Source organism: Bos taurus, chromosome 19 (genome assembly GCF_002263795.3).
Source record: "Bos taurus isolate L1 Dominette 01449 registration number 42190680 breed Hereford chromosome 19, ARS-UCD2.0, whole genome shotgun sequence".
NCBI classification, from domain to species: Eukaryota; Metazoa; Chordata; class Mammalia; order Artiodactyla; family Bovidae; genus Bos; species Bos taurus.
This window is the reverse complement of record NC_037346.1, coordinates 40,489,025-40,509,103: the sequence shown is the minus strand read 5'-3', so window position 1 is coordinate 40,509,103 and position 20,079 is coordinate 40,489,025. Positions and strand designations below refer to the sequence as shown.

General features: G+C 42.9%; 1 protein-coding gene across 10 annotated transcripts in view; it reads right to left on the bottom strand.

Moving 5' to 3' along the window:
* WIPF2 (WAS/WASL interacting protein family member 2) overlaps positions 1–18,780 on the bottom strand; it is a 41,178-nt gene extending 22,398 nt beyond the window's left edge. The window contains exons 1-3 of one of the 10 annotated variants that reach the window (XM_005220757.5): positions 18,191–18,352; positions 13,617–13,810; positions 8,919–9,040 (exon numbers count right to left, since the gene is read on the bottom strand). Coding sequence is in view for 2 of the 10 variants with exons in the window: in XM_024980477.2 (XP_024836245.1) it covers positions 18,191–18,469 (279 nt within the window). In the remaining 8 variants the exon portion in view is untranslated. Of the gene's footprint in view, positions 1–8,918; positions 9,041–13,616; positions 13,847–17,855; positions 18,004–18,190 lie in introns of those variants that run through there. The other 9 variants (NM_001206276.2, XM_005220761.5, XM_005220759.5 and 6 more) reach the window with 9 other exon arrangements.
* Between the last annotated feature and the right edge of the window lie 1,299 nt (positions 18,781–20,079).

Genomic DNA, 20,079 nt, shown 5'->3' with positions numbered 1-20,079 from the left:
TATCTTTGCGAGAATTCTGAATTTTGGGCATTCTAATAGGTGTGCAGTCCTGTTGTTCTAATTTGCAATTCCCAAGTGACACGTGATGTTGGGCTCTTCTCAAGTGCTGACTTGGCATCTATATTTCTTCTTTGATGATGTGCCTGTTCAGGTCTTTTGCCCACTTTTTAATTGGGTTGTTTTCTTATTGTTGAGTTTTAAGAGTTCTTTATACATTTTAGCTAATGGTCTTTTATCAGCTGTACCTTTTGCAAATATTTTCTCTTATTCCGTGGCTTGTCTTTTCATTCTCTTGATCTTTACATTTTGAAAATGTAAAAAAACGTTCTTAGTCATTGTGCCATACAAAACAGATCATGGACCAGATCTGACTCATGGGCCAAGCTTTACTGACCCCTGATACAGTCACATGACTGGAATCTGATAAGGGCATAAGTACTATGTGCAAATTTAACCCATCATCAGTGGCTGAACACTTAAAACTCAGAAACTATATGGCTGTCTCCCTGTTAAGAGTTTCTAAGTGTTCCTCATTTCACAAATGAAACTAAAGCCAGGGGACTCTTACCCTAAGACACTGAAGTAGGGGGCAAAGCCAAAACCAAAACTCAAGAACAATACCTCCAAAAAGTCACCCCAAGGAAATCCCACTTCTTGAACCCCTAAAAGTCAAAAGCCAAATAACTGCAGAGGTTTCGTTCTAAACTCTTTATAGGAGTGAACAAAATCTTTCTGTGAATAAAGAACACTTAAAAACTTCTCTCAATGCCCGGAGAATGATAAAACAGCAAATATTTCAGTTTCTATAAAACCAAGAACATTTGTAGGTAAGTAAAATTTGATTAAAAACATTACTGTGAATGTCTTCAAAATCCCAACTCCTCCCAGTGTAATGCCTCTAAAGGTTGTATGCCCAACAGAACTTTTTGCTCCAACCACAAAAACCTGGACACTACTCTGGCTGGGTGGCTCCCACGGGGAGAAGTGTCTGAATTCACTTCAAAGAACAAGCAGCTGACTCTCCTCTAAGGGAACTACCTCCTCATTTCTGGTTTCAAAACTAAGTCTAGTTTTCCTTTCCCAGGAATCTAACATACTAGGCTTGAGGAACTGGTCAAAATAGTAAATGCTAATAAGCAGAACATCTATCACAGAGTGTGGCGGGTGTTAAAATGAAAGAAACATATGGAGAAGAAGAAATAAACTTTCTTCTATTCAATTCTCTGGGATCACTATGACCATTCCACTCAGGTCTCCATAGCTGGCATATAGCCAGCAGCCTAACAATAGGGAAAATTATAGTCCATTCAGAAACAAACATTGTCAATTCCAGTCACCTCAGTTTCTGCCTTTTCTGGGGTTCCCGTTTTACCTACTTTGGCCATTGCCACGGCTGAAACTGTCTTCTAGAATGACCTGGAAAAGAGGTTCAGACAAGTCCCTAATTCTTCCCAGACCCACCAACCTACGTGCTACGAAATAAGAAATAACCTGAAGGGAACCTTAAATCTGATAGTGAGTGTCACTTATTAGGCAAAGCAGTAATTCTCTAGCAAGGCAAACCTTTTTTTAAAGTCACCCACTGCAAAAGACCACTAATACATTACACAGTTAAAGATACCTTTTTAAAATAGGCTCAATTCAAACTCCAATTTCAAAATAGACCCCTCAAAAAAATCACTTTTGGGAGTTCCCTGATGGCCTAGTGGTTAGGATTCTGGGCTTTCACTGCCATGACCCGGGTTCAGTCTCTGGTTAGGAAACTGAGGTCCTGCAAGCCGTGGAGTGTGTGTGCGCGCGCACACTCTTTGATCAAGTGACTGTCTTTAGCGCTGACTACCAGCAGTGGCTCTCAGCCTCCCTGCTGCCTTCACAAAGACTGCAAGCATGTCACTCTCCTGTCAGGGACACGGAGTATACAGTGATGCCCTGTACAGTAAAGTATTATCACTCCCATTTTACAGGTGAGAACTCTGAAGTTCGAGGAGCAGGAGTCTGTCTACACACTACGGTAAGAGGCAGACCGACTGAGCTAAGGGCAATTCCCATGATCACTCAGGAGGAAACTGCAGAGTAAGGACTCAAACTCAGGTCTCCTTGTCCCTTTCTACCTCACTCATCACTATGAAACAAATCTCGACTGCAAGCTGGTTGGGTTTAGCAATTTTCCATTATTTTTCCTAAATAAAAACTTAACTCACTCGAAATTCCGATCTTAGTGATAGAATACAACCAGATCTCTACATTTTCCCAGACCAGACCAATTTATACAAATTTAAATTAACCCAACTTTCCTTTCCCTGAAGATTCCCCAAAGAAGTGTTATTCAAACCAACTCAAGATGGATACTACAAGCACTAACCCAATGCAGAGGGTCTGCTTTGAGAAGTGCTTTCAGTTAAGAACAAATGAAGCAAAAACAATTCATAAAGCTTTATAAGAGAAAGACAAACTTTAGTGATTAACATTTAATCAGAGGACAAATCCAGGCCTTCTGGAATCACTGTCTATTGCATTTTTAAGAATCTAACACTCGTGAAGTTAAACAAAAGAGAAAAAAAGTTCATCACAGAATTAAGTCTTTCCTTTCTGATCTATTAAATTCAAACTACACACCTCACCATCTCTGTTTTTCAGAGTCCCTGATTTTCAGAAAAATTCTCATTCCTTTCTTAATCCCTTCCATCTTAAAAACCATGATAAAATAAGCTTTATACATCCTCAGGAGACAGTTTCTTTGAAATAAAGAGCAGAGAGCATTATTTTAAGTCTTCTTAATGTCAACTTTATCTCAGAATTCAGAGATAAGTCTCTATAAAACTCAAGCAATGCACTTTTAAAAAAGTGCTTTCTTCTACTCCTCAAAAGACAAAACTTATTTTTCTATCCAATTCTCAAATATTCATACATTTTAGGAGCAGGAACCCTCCTGAGGACAAAGACAATGATGCTGCCTTTTAATTTGATAAATGAAGAATCCAATTTAGCTGCTTTTTTCATATATTTAAAATGATCTAAGGATATTGTAGTTACCACTATAATTTGAGGCCTTTATTCAAATGGTATTCTACTGTTATAAAACTGAGGTTTCGTTTACAAGTTATTTTAAAAAGAAAAAATAATTTTTAAAAATCTAAATCTTAATGCCATCCACTTTCATGCTGAGAGACCTCAAGTAACAGTACTTTCCTTTGATCTCAACTTTGATTACACAGTAAATTACAGTTTTTGTACCAAAGTACTGAAAAAAATTCCCCAGTGGGGAGAAAAAAATGACCCTGAATATTTTTTAAGTAGGCTATCTCCCTCAGGAAAGACTCAAGGGCCTTAGTTTCACCTTACAAGACTCAGTCATATGGATAGGAATTTAAGATGTTAACAAGAAAAAATATTTTTTGGCCACACTGCACAGCATGTAGAATCGTCACTCCCTGACCAGGGACTGACACTGTGCTCTCTTCACTGGAAGCACAAAGTCTTAATCACTGGACCACGGGGAAGTCCCTGTCTCACCCTTCTTAAACAAGTGTGTGATTCTTTAATATCCTATTAAGGGCTCCCCTGCTGGCTCTGTGGTAAAGAATCTGCCTGCCAATGCAGGGGACACAGGTTCGATCTCTGGTCCAGGAAGATCCCATGTGCCACGGAGCAACTAAGCCACCCACAACAAAGAATTATCCGGTCTAGAAATGTGAATAATGCTGAGACTGATAACCTCTGTTCCAGTGGCTTAACAAGACAATTTTTTACAATCTTGGACCTTACATTCTAGAGGAAAGAAACAAATATAATCTCATATATCAGTGATAAAAAGAATGGAAAAATGAGAATCATAAAGGGGAGTTAGGAGCAGGGGACGGTGTTGTTAGATGGGGAGGGGCACGGGCTGGGGGCCTGGCTCTCAGAAGCCTCTCCATGAGCAGCCAAGCCCTAGGAACATCTGGGGAAAGCATCTTCCGAAAAGAATTAACAAACATCAAGGAGATGGAAATGAGTTTGATGTGTTAGAGAACTGAACGCCAAGGTAACTAGAACAGGGTGAGAAGAATGGGAGGAGATGAAACCTGAGGCCTTTATAAGCCATGCTCCATATCCTCCAATTAAAAATAAATAAAGAAGAAGCCATCCTCCAAGTCCAATAGTAGTATCCTTCTCTGGACTTCCCTGGTGTACAACGGATGGGACTCTACCTGCCAATGCGGGGGACACAAGTTCAATCCCTGATCCGGGAAGATCCCACATGCCACGGGGCAACTAAGCCCACGAGCCACAACTACCAAGCCCACGCACCTCGAGCCTGTGCTCCACAACAAGAGAAGCCACCGCGAGGAAAAGCTCACACACCACAACTGGAGAGTAACTTCTGCTCGCCGCAACCAGAGAAAGCAATGAAGACCTAGCTCAACCAAAACAAATAAATAAAAAATTTAAAAAGTAGTATCCTCCTCCATCCAATATGCCTATTATACCAAAGAAGTCTAAACAAACCAATAGCTTCACATCCAAAGTAAACAAGTTCCAGCAGTTACCTCATGCATTAACCCCACAGACTGTACCTCACCTCTCTTTGGCTTGAGCACAGCTAGGGACCTAGGTACTAACCAGATGCCTTCCAGGGTTCAAAGTTCCCTGCTGGGAATTTGCTTACCCGTCCACCTACCCTTCAACCTTGCACCTGAAAAGCAGCAGTCTAGGGAAGCGTGAGCTCATCACCACAGTGGCACAAAGGCATCCAGTTCCCAAGCCGCAGAACCCCACATGGGAGAAGAGCCAGGAGCTCTCTGACAGGATTCACATACCACTGCCAGAGACTAACAGCAGGAGTCAAACAGGTTCCTCGAATTACGCAAGAACTGACATCAGCAGCAAACTATGAACACGCCTCCATGTGTTCTATGACAGAATACCGTAGAGTTTCCACTAAAGTAATTTTGGTTTCTCTAAAACACAAGGCAACAGACTAGAGTAACTTCTTGTTCTATGTCTTTTACCACCCTCCCCTCTTCCGAAAGCTTTATATAATCTAAAAGTAATCTACAGCCCTCTTCTCTCAGGGAAAAGGTGCTCCCTCTCCCTTGAAATTCAATTCAGTCAAACCTCTGGTGAAACAGATTTCTATCATGTATGGCCATGGAAGTAATTAAAATTCCAAAGTTACTCCATGAAGGATAAAAAAAATCGTCTTTCCAATGACAGGCATTTTCCATCGAGGAAATTTAACTATGCAGCAAACCTGATTGATACAACAAGTAATTATAAAAAAAAAAACCTCTTTACTTCCATGATTTTTCACTGTTACAAGCAGCACACAATCCTGGAAGAAAAAAGGATGGAGGCAGAAGTGTGAGCGTGAGCGTGTGTGTTTAGTCGCCTAGTCGTGTCCAAGTCTTTGAGACTCCATGGGCTATAGCCTGCCAGGCTCCTCTGTCCACAGGATTTTTCAGGCAAGAATACTGGATGGGTTGCCATTTCCTCCTCCAAGGGATCTTTCCAACTCAGGGATCAAACCCGTGTCTCCTGTGTCTCCTGCATTTCGGACAGATTCTTCACCCACTGAGCCACCGGGAAGGCAGAAGAAAAATATATAACTTTATGACAATAATCTTTCAAACATAATTTTTCTAATAAGAATAAAATTATATATCCAAGAATTCAGCTTTTCCCCCTAATAAGACTCTTTCCTCTTGTCCCAAGTTATTTTTCAAAAGCCTGAAAAACATAAACTCAGAAGCCTACATATGCATAGACTACTTGATGTGGCAAATACCAGGTTCCAAAGGTTATGTATGATTCCCAGATACAGGGCAACACGGCAACCAAGTCCTCTCATCTAAAAGGAACACAAATCAATGAGAAGTCTACTCTTGTGTTCAATTAAATAACCAGTTGTGAAGAATGGCTTCATTAAAAAGATGGCTGCTGCTAAGTCGCTTTAGTCGTGTCCGACTCTGTGCGACCCCATGGACGGCAGCTCACTAGGCTCCTCTGTCCCTGGGATTCTCCAGGCAAGAACACTGGAGTGGGTTGCCATTTCCTTCTCCATTGTAAGGCCTAACGATCTAGAACACAAAAAGAAGAGAATGTGCCCTCTCATACTGTCAAAATTAAAAACAAACTTCAAACCACAGTACTTTAACATCTCCGAAAATGACACTGTATAAATCTAAGACAGATAACTAGTAAATCTGTTTTTAAAGCCTGAGTCAATTCTCCATTTCAAACAACAACAACAACAAAAACCAGATTCCTGGACTTGGACAGTGAAATGATGCAGAGCAGCTCAATGCTCATAACTAATGTTTCCTCCCCACCCACACATCCCAGGAACCGGAGGGTTTAGAAATGGTGGCTAAAAAAATGCAGTCACACAAGGCCAAAGTTATTACCATTTGCCAGTATTTAACTTACAGAAGAGAGGAGCTAATCAGATGAAGGACACATTCTAATTTAGAAATCCAGACCAAAGCTAGACAGACTAAAACACAGCCAGAATACAAAAGCAACTCAGGAGAGCAATAAATGGTTTAGAAGGTCCTTCTAAAACAGAGATTCCAAACTTGCCTGAAGAAAAAACACATCCTAGGGCATGTTTAACAAACACACACAAAGATTTCTGGGCCCTAATCCAGACCTACTAAAATCAGGAAAAAAAAATTTTAAGGCATAAATTTTTAAAAAAAGAGAAATTGGGAAACAAGACAACAACATAAAGAGAGGTATCAACAAAATTTTGGAAGCTGGACAGCAGATGCACTAATGATAAATAACTTCACAGAAAGGAAAAAACCAAATGCCTGCAGTGGAAAGAAGCAAGCAGATTTCTACCACAGAATCTCAGAAAAGGCTCAGAAACTGGAGGCATCCAGTACGTCTGGAGAAAGGGGTGTAGGAGGGGCTAAAAGAGAACTGGCTGAAAGTCTGTGTAACGTACCTGTGGCTAATTCACGCTGATGTGTGGCAGGGGCCAACACAATATTGTAGAGCAACTGTCCTCCAATTAAAAAAAAAAAGAAAGGAAAAACAAAGCAAAGACAAAAAGTCTGTGTAAGAAATAAGATTCTTTTATCCCCTCTGTCCCCGCCCCTACACTGCCTGGCAGGAGATGAGAGAAGCTGAACCAGAGGGTCTCTGAACCAAGGGACCAGTGGCAGCTAAGGGCAGCTGAGCCACTGAGAACAAAAGGGGATCAAGCGAGCCTAACTTGTCTTCAATAATGAGACCTCTCCCCATCCCCGGCTCTCTTCTCCCACTCCGTTCCAAAAACACCTGCTGCTGGGCTAATACTCTCCAGGCAGAAAACCGGAGCAGTTCTCTCTGAGCAAAGTGACCAGTGCCAATCCACCCTAAAACGGTGCCCGCCACTCTATAAGCCAGGGATCTGCACTCAGCTTTTTAGTGCCTCATCCTTAAAAATGAACAGATAGCCAAGAATTATTAGACGTTTCAAGAAAACCTCTCACATGCAAGACAGGAAGCAAAGTAAATAAGCAAAACAGAATTCCTGACAACAGGCAAAACTATTTATACATAAAATTCTGAGATATGTATACCTATGGCTGACTCATGTTGATGTATGGCAGACACCAACACAATATTGTAAAGCAATTATCCTCCAATTAAAAATAAATTTTTAAAAATTTGGAGAAAATTTCTTGGAAACTAAAAAAAATTGATGGTAAATATTTAAAATACAAGAGCTGGAAGAAAAAACTAAGGCTGTCTGAAAACTGAATGAGGGAAAAAAATTCACAAGGGAAAAAAATTGAGGGCTAGTCTAGGAGTTTCACCATCTGGATAACATGGGTTCTGAGAAATAGGGAGGAGAGAAATAATTATCAGAGAGAGAATACATTATAAGAGATGATAATACAGGAAAACTTGACAGATGGAAAGGGTGAAAGTGTTAAGTCGCTCAGTCAGGTCTGACTCTTTGTGACCCACAGACTATGGCCTGCCAGGCTCCTCTGTCCATGCAATTCTCCAGGTAAGAATGCTGGAGTCGGCTGCCATTCCCTTCTCCAGGGGATCATCCCAGAGACTCCAGGGATCAAACCCAGGTTTCCCACACTGCAAGTAGATTCTTTCCCATCTGAGACACCAGGGAAGGAAATGGAAATAAGCTGCAGACTGAAATGGCCCACTGAATCTCAAGCATGATGAATTTTTTTTCCCCCTGGCCATACTGTACAGCTTGTGGGATCTTATTAGTTCCCCAACCAGGCATCAAACCTGGGCCCCCGCTAGCAGAAACACAGAGTCCTAACCACTGGACCACCAAGCATGATGAATTCTAATATCCACCCCAAGGCACATCACTGCATTTCAGAATACCAAGGATAAGGACAAGACCCTAAATGGGACTAGTCTGGTGGTCCAGAGGTTAAGAATCCACCCTCCAAAGCAGGAGGCAGGTAAAGACAAGACCCTAAAATCTTTCAGAGGAAAAAACAGATCCTATACAAAGAATCTAGAATTGAATAGCACCAAATTTCATAATATTATTACTGAAAGTTAGAAAACCACAAAGCAAGGTTTAAAATTTCCAAAGAAATATGATCCCCAACAAAGTATTTTATATCTAGTCAAACTATCAACCAGCATGAAGGTAGAAAAGAGATGATTCAGACAGGCAAACCCTCAAAAAGTGCACCCATCCTATAGATCTTTCTCATAAAGTCTCTGGAAGAGACTCCACCAACGTGTTTAAATGTGCTGAGAAGAGATACTTCCATCCAAGGTTAGGGATGAATTAAAGACTGATACTTAGTAAATCAAGCAAAAAAAGGAAATAAGACAGGAAAAAAAGGCAAATATAATACTTAAGGGAAAAAAATATATATATAAAGAAGGAAATATAATCACAGTACACACTCATTATATTGGATGCTACTTTTTTCTCTTCTTTTGGTAACACTCACCTCTACTCCCCTCTGGACTCACAGGAGAGGAGGGAGGCTGGAGGTCTGGGAACTACTTTTCCTAGAATCCCGTCACTGGGTTGTGGTTTAAATCCCACCAACACATAGCATTCACTCAAGATCTAGAAGATAGAAGGAAGGTAGATGCCATTATTGATCTTCCAGGAACAATGAGCAGGTGTGTAGCCTCTGACAGATGACAGACATGTGGTTTGCAGCAGTTTTCAATATTCTGTAAATTGGCTGCTTTGGTGTTTAAGGCAGTCAGGATTATTAATGACTGCAGTTTCTTTCAAGCCCTGCAAGTGGCTTTCCCTGACCTATGCTCCCCTGGCCTTTCATGATTTGATAATCTGTGAAATACCAAGAATGGTTGGTTTTTCTACTTGAATCATGATATATAATGCTTCCCTGGTGGCTCAGACGTAAAGCGTCTGCCTGCAATGCGGTAAAGCGTCTGCCTGCAATGCAGGAGACCTGGGTTCAATTCCTGGGTGGGGGAAGATCTCCTGGAGAAGGAAATGGCAATCCACTCCAGCACTCTTGCCTGGAAAATCCCAGGGACTGAACAGCCTGATAGGCTACAGTGATATATAATCATGATATATAATACCAAAACATATAGAATATTGATTTAATCAAGATAGTGATATATATATATATATAATGCAGAGAGCAGGAAGGGTTGTGCATGAATAGCAGCATAAGAATGCAAAACTCAAGTGTCCACAGCAGAAACTCAATAGATAATATCTAAGAATGGAAAAATCAAGACATAACAGTGTAAGAATACTATGTAGAAACATGAATATACATCACAAAAAATATTACAAGTATTATTAAATTATTAAAAATATTAAAAGCATTCAGAGGATAAGTAAGGAGAAATGGAGCAGCTCTTAAGTACTACGAGACTTACAGTACTATTTGACTCTTTATATATTCTTACTATTTTCATTTTAAATTTAACTACTAAAACCAAAAAATCTAACACTGTACAACAAAACCAAGCTTCAGACTACCAAAATTTCCCAAGAAAGGTCAACATTGGATCTGCTACCAACACAGTTAAAGAAAGTAGAAAACCCCAAACAAACCAAAATAACTCATGTCTCAGGCTCAAATGCAATGAAGAAGGCTGCCTAATGTGACCTGAATCTGTGCCACCGCCTGGGTGTAACCAAACAAGGTTCACCACCCAGCGCTCACACCATCTCAAGTCAAATACGTGCGGAACTTCCAGGCCACTGTAAGAACGCATAAGCAAAATTTAATTGCAAAGGTAAGCACAAAAATAGAGGGATAAATCTTAAAACCAATTACTTAGCCCCCTTTTCAGGTCTTGTTCTCCATTTAATGCAACTAACTGAAAAACAAAAATAACCAACATCTGCTATCAAAATATCTTTACAAGTTCTAAGAAACTGTTAATGAAATTAAAAGACTTAGCAGGTAGGCTGAAATCTAGTCACTGATGACAAAAACCAGCTCTTCTCACTTGAGGCTGGCCATCTCACAAGACTAGCACTTGGCTTCTATGTGTATTCCATCATTTGCACAGCACAAATATAAAAGTAGAAAACATACAGAGAACAGTCAGAGGAAGGAAAATCAGTGATGACAGTCTCCATTAAGAAAAGGCCTGAAAGAAAATTTAAGCAGATGCTCCATAAAACGTTGATCCAGACTTCACATGGAGAGAAGTGTCATGCCTCATTTCAAAGATAATATATTAAGTCCCAACTCACCACAGAAAGTCTATTAACAAAGCTGTGACTTTCACTGCAGAAGAGTTTCTTCTCTCACTCTAATACCCTTAAGCCATCAGATACACAGATGCTCCTTGCTGAAATGCTAGAAAAATCTGCACATTTTCATTCTGAGATCACTAGTGATGGTCTGCAAAATCAGGAGTCTACTTTGAAGTATGAAAACAGGGCAAGCTGATCCAATTACACAAGTAAGTACTAAATCAAAACGGGACTATCTGGGCTTTGAGGAAGAGTACTGTGATTCCTGAACAAAAGTCAATATAAAATATACTGCAGATAGAGCAGATAAAAATGGTTTCATATATTCAGAGTTATAATGGCCCTGAGCTACTGATCCATTTGCATGTCCAGTAAGATGCATGCACCGTGTTAAGACATACGGCCTAGATGACAAATTACTTTCAGTAGTTCACAAGAAGAACATCTGTGTTCTCTCTCCAGCCCATGAAGCTTACCAAAAAAACAGTCAATAATCCCCAGAGGTGAGGAGGAGGTTTTGTTTCTTAAATAACCAGGTCTGGCAAACTAACAAGCCCATCATCCCCCATGATCTAAGAACAGCGCCCCAACAATCTCCAAACCAGTTCTCAAGAGCCCCACATTTTAAGTTCTAATCCAGCCACAAGAGTTTAATGGGCAGGAGCTAAAAGAAATCAAGACTAAAAGAACAGGCTTTATCCAGGAAATTTTTCTGGAAACATGTTCCGCTGTACAGAATTCCTGTTCTTTATGATACTGATGATTTCAGCATCAACAGTGGTAAACTACTCCCAGTGGAGAGAACTGACAGAAGGAAATCTCTACTGGAAAGGTTGAACTTAAAATGAACTACGCCATTTACCTGTATTTTTTAAGAACTCACACTCTCTGAAGTCCTGCCTCCTATCTCTCTGCTTCTCACTCCCTAAGGTCCAGACACACCGGGACTCCCTTCAGCTCTCCACATAGCCACGTTCTTTCCCTCCTCAGGACCTTCACCTTTGCCATTTCCTCCCCTCATCCTTCAGGTTTCAGCCTTAGAAGTCAATTCCTCAGGAACCTTCCCTGACCGGCCACCTTCTCAATGAACTAGGGTCAGTCGCACTCTCCACTGTGCTGTCGGCAACCGTAATTCATTACCCGTTTAATGGCTGTTTTCCCCACTAGACCATAAGCGCATGAGTGCAAAGGCTGAATCAGTTTTGTTTTCACTGTTGCATCACCAGTACCTACCACAGTGCTTGGCACACAGTAGGAACTCGAAAATTGTCAAGGAAATGAATAACAGGGCCCCCAAAAAAGCAGCCTCAGCAATTCTAATATACCCTACAGATATAATCACACATGCAAAAGGCCAGATATATATAGTTTTTCTCTGGAGCATAGTTTGTAACAGCAAAAGACTGGAAACATTAAATATCTACCTGGATAGGGCAGGTGTTACTCTCTTTACTGTTCATATAGAATGACTGATTGCCAAAGTAAGTTTTTTAAAAACTGTACATAGAATTAGTGTGTGACACTCATTTTAAAAAATGCAAGACACATATATATTTACTTTGTACACATTATCTCTGGAAAGGATGTCAAGAGGACTTACCTGGTGGTCCAGTGGGTTAAGAATCTGCCTGCCAATGCAAGGGATATGGGTTCCTTCCCTGGTCTGGGAAGATCCCACATGCCTCTGGACAACTAAGCCCATGCGCCACAACTCGTGAAGCCTGAGCATCCTAGAGGCCATTCTCCCCAATAAAAGAAACCACTGGAAGATGAATCCCAAGCACTGCAGCTAAGAAAAAGCCCACGTGCAGCACAGACCCGGTGCAGCCAAAAATAAATAAATAAGACTAAAAAAAGAAAAAAATGATCTCAAGAAATGGATACTATTAGCTGACTCTGGGAAGACAAACCAGAACGAAGAGTAGACAAGGGTAGAGGGCAGACTGCTCAATGCATACCGTTTTTTTACCTTTCAAATTCTGGGCCATGTGAGCATATTATCTATTTAAGAAAATAATCTTTTTATTATTATTTTCTTAAATAGAGATTTATTATTATTTTCTTTAAAGTCCTGTCCTTGTAAGACAGTGACAGCAAGAGTTTAATCTCATACCTGGATCTTTAATGACAAACACCCTGCCTACATCTGAGCACTGGGAAGGTGGAAGTGGAAAGAAGGAAAACTCACTCTCCACACGTCTCAGACAGCATGTCCCATAATTCACTGTACCCCTTTAGAAAATTCCTTTTTTAAAAAATACCAAATGTTCCAATATGGACATATGGAGACTGTTTCACAGTCAGAGGGTTTATTGGGGGGGAAAAAGAAAGAGACTACTTGATTCAGGCTTTCTATGAGCACAGAGGGCAGGCTGATGAATTCGTATGGAAATATTATCATAAATACCAACTAAAAACAAATTACTTTCAGGGGCCTCAATCTAAATGGAGCTTAATATAAATCCATGAAGTTTAAGAAGCTAAAAAATTTTTGAAAACCAATTATTAAATGGGGAGGAGGACATCCCTGGTGGTACAGTGGATAGGAATCTGCCCACCAATGGAGGGGACAAGGATTAACTCCCTGGTCTGGGAAGATTCCACGCTGCAGAACCAGCCCGTGCACCACAACCATAGGGCCTGTGCTCTAGAGCCCCCAGGAGCCGCAACTGCTGAGCCCACGCTCTAGAGCCCACGCCACAACAAGAGAAGCCACTGCAATGAGAAGCCTGTGCCCCCAACAAAGAGCAGCCCCTGCTTGCGGCAAGTCAAGAAAGCCCGCGCAGCAACAAACACCCAGCACAGACCCCCCGCAAAATTGTTTTTAATGGTGAGGAAATCTACACATGTTCCTTGTTTATACAGATTTGCCTCACTTCAAGACACTCTTCAGGAAAGAAAGACCCGAGACTAGATTAAACACAACTCCAATAATCATATTTGTTACCACAATCAAAGCCCTGGACCAGGGTCAAAACCTCTGGATCTGAACCAGCATATCAGGAACAGAATCCTCTGGGCTAATGAAGGGAGGAGAAAGGTGAATCCAGGGCCGCCAAAACTTGTCTTGAGGTTCTCTGCAATGTTACAGGGCCACTGCCATATACTGCGAGAAATGATCTTCATAATCCATTCCAAGACCTAATGGAAACACAGTTATCTTCAAATAATCATCTCCTGAAAAACAAAAGTGCATCCACTAAGCAGAACACACTGAAAAGAGCATTTACAAGTAGAATTAAGTATTTAGGATGGTCATACTAAATTGTTACAACTTTGCCAAGCCTAAATGGCAAGTGAGAAGCTAATTCCTGGCTTCCCTGTTTGATAACCTATTTGCCTCCACAGGCATCAGCCAAAATCTTAAGAGAGCTAAGACTGACACAGGTATTAGCAAATGCCTTCTTTCCCTACTAACATTGCTTTTCTCCATAAAGCTCTATCCAGTATTTTTAAATACCCTTTGATAATAATACCAAAAAGTGCTCATAAGTTTAGTCTGTGGCTCCCTAGGCTCAAAGGCCTGGGAATGAGAGTGAGGGGACAAAAAGTCGGAAACACTCTCTTCCCCTCAACGCCTTGGACTTTGAAAGCTAGGCAAAGGCAATGATTCTGCATTTAATCACCAGATGAATAAGAAACAGATTTGAATTTAGAAGAAACATAAAGGAGTGTAAGAACATTCAGTAGAGTACCGCCTCCATTTCCTTGCAGAGAGGCTCTCAGGATCTGCCAATGAACCTCACTTTGACATGGAACACCCCATCTACTCTAATCCAGGCCACATCCCCCAAGAGACAGTCAACCGGAACTCTGCCAACTTCTGCTCGGGAGCTGTGTGCAGAACAGTAGCAACAAGAGCCTACTTTGAGAAGGAGATCAACAATCACACTCAGGAAGAAAAGAAGTTATTTGGCACAGGGAAGCATGTTGCCAAAATGTTAGTCACAGCTTCAAGGTCCCGGTTTGTGTTTCTGCAACTATTCTCTGCTTTGACAGAGTCCATTCTCTAGCCCAGGAAACCCAGCTCAGCTTCTGTCACCCTCTCCCTCTGAAGCAGTAAAGAATTCTTTCAATTTGGTGGTATCAAACTGTGACACAAACAAGACATCCACCAGAGACTAAAAAGGAGGGGGAAAAAATGTGCAATTTGCTGTTTTCCACTTGGGACTGGTTCCAGCAGAGCAACAGAAACACATGGCAGGATAGGAAAAACGGAAAACCATTATGTGGAAGAAGCAGGCTACACTAAAAGTCCGCCCAGAGCCTCCACAGCTTATTTCCAAACCTTCCTAAAAACAAACCAAAAAGACACACTGTAGGCTTAAATGACAGCAAAATATTAAGCAAGTTTTTAACCCTCAAGTAAGTGTACAGACAGGTTACATCCTGATAAGCCCATCATAAACTGAAAATGCCATTAAGTCGAAAATACATTTAATACACCTAACCTACAGGACATCATAGCTTACCTTAGCCTAGCCTACTTTAAACATGCTCAGAACACGTACATTAGCCTACAGTTGGGCAAAATCATCTAACACAAAGCCTATTTTACAATAAAGTACAAAATAGCCCTGGTTTTTCCAGTAATCACGTATGGATGTGAGAGTTGGACCATAAAGAAAGCTGAGCGCCGAAGAACTGATGCTTTTGAATTGTGGTGTTGGAGAAGACTCTTGAGAGTCCCTTGGACTGCAAGGAGATCAAACCAGTCAATCCTAAAGGAAATCAATTCTGAATATTCATTGGAAGGATGGATGCTGAAGCTCCAATACTTTGGCCGCCTGATGGGAAGAACTGACTCATTAGAAAAGACCCTGATGCTGGGAAAGACTGAGGGCAGGAGGAGAAGGGGACAACAGAGGATGAGATGATTGGATGGCATCACTGACTGGATGGACATGAGTTTGAGCAAGTTCCGGGAGCTGGTGATGGACCTGGAAGCCTGGCATGCTGCAGTCCATGGGGTCGCAAAGAGTTGGACACGACTGACCCACTGAACTGAATTGACTGAATAGCTCATGTCATTTACTGAACACTGCACTAAAAGTGAAAAACGGAAAAGTTGTATGGGCACAGGATGGTTATAAGTGTATATCGCCTGACTGCGAGCTGCGGCTATCTGCCTCTGCTCAGCATCATGAGAGCCAAATACTGATAGCTCAGGAAAAGATCAAAATTAAACATTCAAAGCACAGCTTCTACTGAATGCATATCCCTTACACACCACTGTGAAGTTGAAAACTCTAAGTCGAACCATGCTTAGTCAGGGACCATCCCTATGTACTTCATACCTTGCAGTCCTTCCTGGGGTTGAGTTGCTGAAACAACCTGAACCAGCAGCCCATGATTTTCAGAATTAATTCAGAGCAAAAGGAACAAAGATTCAAGTACACCAGGTTACTCTCCCGAAGAGCCCAAGACAGACTTCCCTGGCGGTACAGTGGTAAAGAATCCACCATGCAATGCAGGAAACACGGGTTCAATCCCTGGTCTGGGAAGATTTCACATGCCACAGGGCAACTAAGACCCCGCGCCAAACTAAGGCGGAGAGCTGAAACTGCCGAAGCCCACACGACCTTAAAGCCCGCCGCAAGAGCCTCCAGAACGAGAGGCCCTCGCTCCACAATCGAAAGCAGCCCCTGCTCGCAGCACCTACAGAAAGCCCATGTGCAGCCAAAAATAAAATAATACACAATTAAAAAAAATAATATATCAAAGAGCCTAAGAAATCAAGAAAGAACATCCACCAAAAGGAACAAAACTCGTCTCTTCCCTCTTAAAAGCCATCAGTAAAACCTGAAAACCCCACAGTTCTCAACACCTTCCACTTTCCCCTGCATTTCGTCTCTGTGCTAACATCACCTAACTAATCAGTACCAACTAAGATAAACACTACTCTGATACCAAGTGTGAAGCCGAGTTAGAAACTGCCCCCTCTTAAGCAAATCCACGTCAGACTTCAGAAATGCCAAGACTTTCAGGAACACGTCTAAGCTAAACAAGTTCGCCTATGCACCAGGTGTTTAGAGTATTACACCCAAAGGAAAACCTAGAACAGTCAAGATGTTAAAGGATTAAGAAGAAGCCAAAATTGTCCACGAGCACACTGGTCCCCAGCAACTGGCAAAAAGGGCCGAAGTGACTGAACCATGGCAAAAGGCTCAACGACCTACAACTATTTTTTAGTGAATTCTCAAAGAGTTCACGAAGCAAGTGTTTGTCAGGAGTAAAATACTCTGGTAGCTAGAAAATAAAATACTGCATTCTCCCACATTCTCCATCAGTTCTCTCCATCAACCAACCTCTTTCATTTCCAATTCTAACTTCCCCATCCCCATCTTGACCGCAGCCAATACAGCGTAACACAACAATATGAAATTTCTGGCTACTAAAATTTGACAATAAGAAAAGTTTAGAAACTGGACATGTATCAAATCCAAACCAACTCTTCCCAGGCACAAGGCACAAAAAAATGGACAAGGTTGAGAGGAAGAAACTGGGAGCGACGTATCTTCTAAACATCAGTATCTCAGTCTTATTTTCAGGAACCACTTCTTTGCAACCACTTTAAAGATCCCATTTGCTTAACACAATCTTTTAGATGCAGAAAGGGATCAAACCAACATCTCCAATGTGGTGGTGGTGTGTGGGGGCGGGGGGGGGGGACAAAAACTGATCTGCCTCGAAGTTACTTAGTAAATCCACAGGAGGGCTAAAACCGTCCTTATTCCCTGAGGTTCTCTTCTCATGTGTAGAAGAAAGAAAAAGTCACCCAAAACATGCAGTAAGTCATTCAGAAACAAACACAGGGCAAAGATAACAGTGAAAAGGAAGGTGGATCCTAGGGAGGTGGCGGAGGCCAGAATTAAGACTTCACATCATTCCAACCTGAGTCCTCAACTGCAGATCGCGCTCCCTCGCGAACTTCAACATTTATCAATCCAACCTTAAACTCAATTCTGCTTTCTTCTCAACTAACGTTCTCAGATTCCCTCTAATGTAAGCGATTTCCTCAGTTACCCCATAACCAGTGGTTTTCACTCATCAATCCCCAAATATTACAGCGGCCTCCTCATCCGGAGCATCCTGTTAATTACCTGTTCCCAACAGGTCCTCCCTCCCCATCTCCCTTTTTGCGCACGGTTACCTCGTTCCTCACCCCAGTCGCCGTCTTACTCACCTCACCCAGCCCTTCAGGATCCCTTATTTCCTGTCTCTCAACAACCTTCCTTCGCATCTCACAGTTAGCGCTCGCCCCACACCGATTCCCGACCACTCCTCCCTACTTAGATTCCCCACGCCCCCTCTTCTCCAGGTTCTTTAGATCCAGCCTCCAATCCCCCTCCCCTTAGGTCCCGCCCCCAGGACCCCTCTTCCCCACAGGCCCCTCCTCCAAAGTCCCCTCTCTCCCTTACAGCCCCGCCCCAGTCCCCCCTCCCCCGGCTCGCCCTCCCATTCAGATCCGCAGGTCATTTCAGCGACGGACCCACCCTTCCTGGACCCACTCTTCCCGACCTGGCCGCAGCGGCTCCAAGAGCTACTCCTCCGCCACCTCGGCTCTGGCTCCGTCCAGTCCTGCTTGCCCCGCGGCAAGCTCCCCTTCTCGCCGCCGCCGCCCCTTTTGCCAACCCGGAAATGGATCTGCTCCCACCGTCCCCAGCGTCCGCGAACAAAATGGAGGAGGGGGAGAAAGGAGCAGGGAGCAGAGGGCGAAGAGACGCTACACGCATGCGCACCTGGAGAGCCCGCCCCTTGCCGGTTTACGTAAAGGCGGAAGCTGTCAGTGGCCGCCATCTTGGGAAGGTCGCAAGAACGTTGCTTAGCCGCTGAAGAGCAGGGTTTGCCACTTTGGTTGCAATTAGAATAACCTGGGAAGAGTTGACTAAATAGTGATACCTGAATTCCACACCCAGAGATTCTGATTTAATTGATCTTGTGTGTGGCTAGGCATCGGAACTTTTAAAACTGCGCAGTGATTCTAACATGTTGCTGAAGAATCACTGAGCTGAACACAGTTTCGAATATCTTTTTCATCTTTTTTCCGCGTGCTCACGCGCACACACACACCATAAATGTCCTTTCCTAATTTCGAGTTAACGAAGAACCCGCCCCAGGCAAACCTTGAAAGGGCTCAGTAATCAAGCTCCGGTTGTCATGGCAACGGGGAGGCAGGCCCTGCTAACTAGTCACCCGTTACCGTCATCTTAGCTGCTTAACCCGAACACCTGTGAACATCCGTCTTCACTTTCCCGGGCTTGGGCTTCCCCAGTTTCCATGGCTGGGGGTTGGTGCTGCAGACTTCCTGCTGTTTGGGTCGGGGGAGGGAGGGGGGGTCGGGGGAGTGGGGGGAAAGGAATCCTGTGCCCTCCCTGGCTTGCCTGCTGTTAGCTCTGTCCCAGCTAAGTATTCCTCCCTAGTCCACCCACAAAAATGCTTTTCCATTGCAAACTCATTGCCTCAAAATGTTCTTTGGGTCTCTCCATCACCTTTATTTACGCTGAATCGGAAGTAGGGAGACAGAATTGGGACTTAGTTCTCATTTCTTACCGTGTGCCCTTGGGCCTCAACTACGCTATCTGTAAAATGGGTCTAATAGTTCCTGCCTCGACTGTTTCACAGGAACTTCCCTCGTAGCTCTGTTGGTAAAGAATCTGCCTGCAATGCGGGAGACCCAGGTTGGATCCCTGGGTCGGGAAGAGCCCCTGGAGAAGGAAATGGCAACCCATTCCAGTATTCTTGCCTGGAGAATCCCATGGACACAGGAGACTGGCAGGCTACTGTCCATGGGTCACAAGAGTTGGATACAACTTAGCGACTAAACCACCAACAACTGTTTCATAGGGTTGTTGGAAAGCTAATGAGATGAATGAGAAAGCACGTGATGAACTGTAGGTTGTTATTATTTTTGTTTTCCTTCTGTTCTGCCATGAGAAGTGCTGGGCACCACCCACTAGTCAAGTAAATGTCACAACATGCACTGAGTACCTGATGTGGGCCAGGCACTGGGCTAGGCAGCAGAAGATGGCTACAGAGGTGACTAAGACCGCCTCTGCCCTCAGGGGACTCACTGGATGGTGGGCAGACTGGCGTGTAAACAGCTGGCTGAGATACAAATAGGCATATGATTAGTGCCATGGGGACATATGGGCAGAGGGACCTCAGACAAGGGAGTGATTACTCCCTGCTAGAGAATGGGAGAAGGTTTCATAAATGGTTTTGAATTCAGCCTTGGAGGAGGAGCAGAGTTTTATTACTAATCAGAGAAGGCAGGGAACACATTCCAGGCATAGGGATCAGTAGGTGCAAAGATAAAGATTACATAAGGTTTGTAATCCTGTATGCCTGAAGGCGGAGTGACTGGGCAAGGTACATGGTAGATTGACACTCCCAGCTCTTCAGCCTCA